The following is a 5,572-nucleotide window of genomic DNA, read 5'->3' on the forward strand; positions in this document are numbered from 1 at the left end:
GATCCCCCAAATCCCCTCAGGACCCCCCCAAACCCCCTCAGGACTCCTCAAATCCCACTGAAACTCCCCCAGATCCCCTCAGGACCCCTGAAATCCCAAATCCCCTCAGGACCCCCCCAAACCCCCTCAGGACTCCTCAAATCCCACTGAAACTCCCCCAGATCCCCTCAGGACCCCTGAAATCCTATTGAGATCCCCTCAAATCCCCTCAGGACCCCTCATATTCCATTGAGACCCCCCCAGATCCCCTCAGGACCCCCCCAAATCCCCTCAGGACCCCCTCGGGCCCCGCTCACCCCGCCGCTCGCTCCTGCAGCCCCACATCCTCCAGGAAATCGCCGATTTCGCGGCCCAGCCGCGCCTCGGGGCCGCTCCAGCGCTTCCAGCCCTTCTTGCGGTTGCGGGGCCCGCGGGAGCGGCGCCGGGAGGCGGCGGCGGCTCCGGCCCGGCCCGCGGGGTTGAAGGCGAGGAACGACTCGGCCGCCGCCATTTCGTGAGGGAGCCGCGTGAGGGCGGGAAGGAACCGGAAGCGGCCTGAGGCGGCTTCCGGCCGGAAAAAGGGCGGGAAGCCAAGGGGGCCGCCATCGTAGGGAAGGGGTGACAAAGCGGCGCCGCCATTTTGGGAAGGTCGCGGGGCGGAGATGTGCGCGAAAAGCGGGTTTAAAATGCGGTAAAACCGCGCCCGGATGTGGCTGAACCTCCCCAAAAATGCCACGAGTCCGTCCAGATGTGCTCCCAAGCCCCGCCCAAAACGTCCCAGAACAACGGGGCGAGGAAAGGCCTCGCCGCCATGTTGTGAAGGACAGTAAACAACATGGGCGCCATCTTCGGGAAGGGCGGAAACGCTTTCGTCGCCATCTTGGTAAGGGACGGAAACGAGGTCATTGCTGTTTCGGGAAGAGCAGGAAATGGAGGCGTCGCCATCTTTGGGAGGACCGGAAGAGATGAGGCGCCATTTTGAGAAGGGTTTGGACGGGCTTGACGCCATCTTGGTGAGGTCGGGGCCCATCAGCAGTGAGGGGGCGCAGTGACCCCAAATCCCCCAAAATGTGCCCTAAATATCCCCAAAAGTGAGCCCTAAATGCCCCCAAAATGAGCCCCAAATCCCCTAAAAAATGACCCCTTAATGCCCCAATAATGTTTCCCAACTCCCCCCAAAAATGTGCCTGAAATACCTCAAAAATGAGCCCCAAATCCCCTTAAAGTGGGCCCCAAAACGTGTCCCAAATATTCCCCAAAATGAGCCCCAAATCCCCCCAAAAATACGCCCCAAATCCCCTCAAAATGGGCCCCAAACCCCACCAAAAATGAGCCCCAAATCCCCTCAAAATGGGTCCCAAATCCCCCTAAAAATGAGCCTTAAATGCCCCAAAAATGAGCCCCGAATCCCCCGAAAATGTGCCTGAAATCCCCTCAAAATGAGCCCCAAATCCCCTCAAAATGGGTCCCAAATCCCCCTAAAAATGAGCCTTAAATGCCCCAAAAATGAGCCCCGAATCCCCCGAAAATGTGCCTGAAATCCCCTCAAAATGAGCCCCAAATCCCCTGAAAATGGGCCCCAAATGCCACCAAACATGACCCCCAAATCCCACCAAAATAAGCCCCAAATCCCACCAAAAATAAGTCCCAAATCCCCTCAAAATGGGCCCCAAATCCCACCAAAATGGGCCCCAAATCCTCCCCCAAATGTGCCCCAAATATCCCCAAAATGAGCCCCAAATCCCCTCAAAATGAGCCCCAAATCTCCCCAAAAATGAGCCCCAAATATCCACAAAAATTAGCCTGAAATCCCCCCAAAACAATGCCCAAATCCCCCAAAAATCGTCCCCAAATCCCACCAAAATGAGCCCTAAATATCCCCTCAAAATGGGCCCCAAATCCCCTCAAAATGGGCCCGAAATCCCCTCAAAATGAGCCCTAAATATCCCCAAAAATGGGCCCCAAATCCCCTCAAAATGGGCCCCAAATCCTCCCCAAAACATGTCCCAAATATCCCCAAAAATGAGCCCCAAATCCCCTAAAAATGAGCCCCAAATCCCCCAAAAATGTACCTGAAATCCCCCAAAAATGTACCTGAAATCCCCCCAAAATGAGCCCCAAATCCCCTCAAAAATGAGCCCCAAATCCCCCCCAAATTTTCCCCCTCACCCCAAAATTCAGGACAGATCCTTCAGCCTCGCTCTGCCTTTATTGGGGGTCCCTGATTTTGGGGGATTTCTGGGTGGATTTTTGGGATATTTCTGGGGTATTTCTGGGTGGATTTTTGGGTTGATTTTTGGGGGTTTCTCAGCGATATTTCTGGGATTTTGGGTCACTCAGCCGAGCCCTTGTGCCTCCTCTTGGAGGGCGGCACCAGGCGCGGCGGCGTCTGCGAGTCCCTGATTTTGGGGCATTTCTGGGTAGATTTTTGGCTATTTCTGGGTGGATTTTTGGGTTGATTTTTGGGGGTTTCTCAGCGATATTTCTGGCATTTTTGGGTCACTCAGCCGAGCCCTTGTGCCGCCTCTTGGAGGGCGGCACCAGGCGCGGCGGCAGGTGGGCGGGCAGCCCGCGCCCCTCCAGCTTGGCCCCGATCAGGTGCCCGGCCAGCGCGAACTCCTCGTGGTCCAGCATGCCGTCCCTGTCCACGTCGCTGAGCTGCCAGATGCGGCCCAGCACCGAGCTGGGCAGGTTGCTGGCCACCATCCAGCCCTTGGCCCGCCGCCCGCTCAGCTTGCCCCCGCTGGGCGCCAGCCCGTAGAAGATCTCGTCGTACTTGGCCTTGTCCTTCATCACCACCCGCGGCCCAGCCGCGCCTCGGGGCCGCTCCAGCGCTTCCAGCCCTTCTTGCGGTTGCGGGGCCCGCGGGAGCGGCGCCGGGAGGCGGCGGCGGCTCCGGCCCGGCCCGCGGGGTTGAAGGCGAGGAACGACTCGGCCGCCGCCATTTCGTGAGGGAGCCGCGTGAGGGCGGGAAGGAACCGGAAGCGGCCTGAGGCGGCTTCCGGCCGGAAAAAGGGCGGGAAGCCAAGGGGGCCGCCATCGTAGGGAAGGGGTGACAAAGCGGCGCCGCCATTTTGGGAAGGTCGCGGGGCGGAGATGTGCGCGAAAAGCGGGTTTAAAATGCGGTAAAACCGCGCCCGGATGTGGCTGAACCTCCCCAAAAATGCCACGAGTCCGTCCAGATGTGCTCCTAAGCCCCGCCCAAAACGTCCCAGAACAACGCGGCGAGGAAAGGCCTCGCCGCCATGTTGTGAAGGACAGTAAACAACATGGGCGCCATCTTCGGGAAGGGCGGAAACGCTTTCGTCGCCATCTTGGTAAGGGACGGAAACGAGGTCATTGCTGTTTCGGGAAGAGCAGGAAATGGAGGCGTCGCCATCTTTGGGAGGACCGGAAGAGATGAGGCGCCATTTTGAGAAGGGTTTGGACGGGCTTGACGCCATCTTGGTGAGGTCGGGGCCCATCAGCAGTGAGGGGGCGCAGTGACCCCAAATCCCCCAAAATGTGCCCTAAATATCCCCAAAAGTGAGCCCTAAATGCCCCCCAAATGAGCCCCAAATCCCACCAAAAATAAGCCCCAAATCCCCTCAAAATGGGCCCCAAATCCCCTCAAAATGGGCCCCAAATCCCACCAAAATATGAGCCCCAAATCCCACCCAAAATGAGCCCCAAATCCCCTCAAAATGAGCCCCAAATCCCACCAAAAATAAGCCCCAAATCCCCTCAAAATGGGCCCCAAATCCTCCCCAAAACATGTCCCAAATATCCCCAAAAATGAGCCCCAAATCCCCTAAAAATGAGCCCCAAATCCCCCAAAAATGTACCTGAAATCCCCCCAAAATGAGCCCCAAATCCCCTCAAAATGAGCCCCAAATTCCACCAAAATGGGCCCCAAATCCCAACAAAAAATAAGATCCAAATCCCACAAAAATAAGCCCCAAATCCTCTCAAAATGGGCCCCAAATCCCCCCAAAAATGAGCCCCAAATCCCCCAAATTTTCCCCCTCACCCCAAAATTCAGGACAGATCCTTCAGCCTCGCTCTGCCTTTATTGGGGGTCCCTGGTTTTGGGGGATTTTTGGGGGATTTCTGGGTGGATTTTTGGGATATTTCTGGGGTATTTCTGGGTGGATTTTTGGGTTGATTTTTGGGGGTTTCTCAGCGATATTTCTGGGATTTTGGGTCACTCAGCCGAGCCCTTGTGCCTCCTCTTGGAGGGCGGCACCAGGCGCGGCGGCGTCTGCGAGTCCCTGATTTTGGGGCATTTCTGGGTGGATTTTTGGGCTATTTCTGGGTAGATTTTTGGGTTTTTTTCAATGAGATTTTTGGGATTTCAATGAGATTTCCATTTCTGGGGTATTTCTGGGTGGAATTTTGGGTGGATTTTGGGGGGTTTCTCAGCGATATTTCTGGCATTTTTGGGTCACTCAGCCGAGCCCTTGTGCCGCCTCTTGGAGGGCGGCACCAGGCGCGGCGGCGTCTGCGAGTCCCTGATTTTGGGCGATTTTTGGGCTATTTCGGGGTGGATTTTTGTGCTATTTCTGGGTGGATTTTTGGGTGGATTTTTGGGAGATTTTTGGGTTTTTTTCAATGAGATTTTTGGGATTTCAATGAGATTTCTGGGGTCACTCCGCCGAGCCCTTGTGCCTCCTCTTGGAGGGCGGCACCAGGCGCGGCGGCGTCCGTGAGTCCCTGATTTTGGGGCATTTCTGGGTGGATTTTTGGGCTATTTCTGGGTGGATTTTTGTGCTATTTCTGGGTGAATTTTGGGGGGTTTTTCAGCGATATTTCTGGGATTTTGGGTCACTCAGCCGAGCCCTTGTGCCGCCTCTTGGAGGGCGGCACCAGGCGCGGCGGCGTCCGTGAGTCCCTGATTTTGGGGCATTTTTGGGTGGATTTTTGGGCTATTTTGGGTGGATTTTTGTGCTATTTCTGGGTGAATTTTGGGGGGTTTTTCAGCGATATTTCTGGGATTTTGGGTCACTCAGCCGAGCCCTTGTGCCGCCTCTTGGAGGGCGGCACCAGGCGCGGCGGCAGGTGGGCGGGCAGCCCGCGCCCCTCCAGCTTGGCCCCGATCAGGTGCCCGGCCAGCGCGAACTCCTCGTGGTCCAGCATGCCGTCCCTGTCCACGTCGCTGAGCTGCCAGATGCGGCCCAGCACCGAGCTGGGCAGGTTGCTGGCCACCATCCAGCCCTTGGCCCGCCGCCCGCTCAGCTTGCCCCCGCTGGGCGCCAGCCCGTAGAAGATCTCGTCGTACTTGGCCTTGTCCTTCATCACCACCCACTCCTCGTCGTCGCCGCCGTCGTCATCCTCGCCGTCCTCCTCGGAGCTGGCCCCGAAGGGCCCCAGGGCGCTGTCGAAGGCGCCGCCGCGCACGCCGGGCTCGCCGGGCTCCTCCTCGGCCAGCAGCGGGCTCAGGGCGGGCAGGTCGCGGGCCAGCAGCTCCTCCAGGTTGGCCAGCAGCCGCCGCTTGGGCCGGGGCAGGCGGGACAGGTCCCGGGCCAGCAGCTGCTCCTGGGGGGCGCGGGGGTATTGGGGGGAAAAGGGGGAACAACGGGCAGAGCGGTGGGAAAAGTTAATTTTAAAGGCTGCG

At 57.8% G+C, this 5,572-nt stretch overlaps 1 protein-coding gene across 1 annotated transcript in view; it reads right to left on the reverse strand.

The window, feature by feature from the left end:
- The window catches only part of NOP53 (NOP53 ribosome biogenesis factor), a gene marked incomplete at its 3' end in the record, with an annotated part of 2,288 nt that extends 1,753 nt beyond the window's left edge, over positions 1-535 (reverse strand). The window contains exon 1 of the mRNA XM_039714625.1: positions 294-535. Within this exon, the coding sequence (XP_039570559.1) occupies positions 294-490 (197 nt within the window). The remainder of the gene's footprint in view (positions 1-293) is intronic.
- Between the last annotated feature and the right edge of the window lie 5,037 nt (positions 536-5,572).

The sequence above is a fragment of the Passer montanus genome, unplaced genomic scaffold (assembly GCF_014805655.1).
Source record: "Passer montanus isolate IOZ18808 unplaced genomic scaffold, ASM1480565v1 scaffold1000, whole genome shotgun sequence".
NCBI lineage: Eukaryota > Metazoa > Chordata > Aves > Passeriformes > Passeridae > Passer > Passer montanus.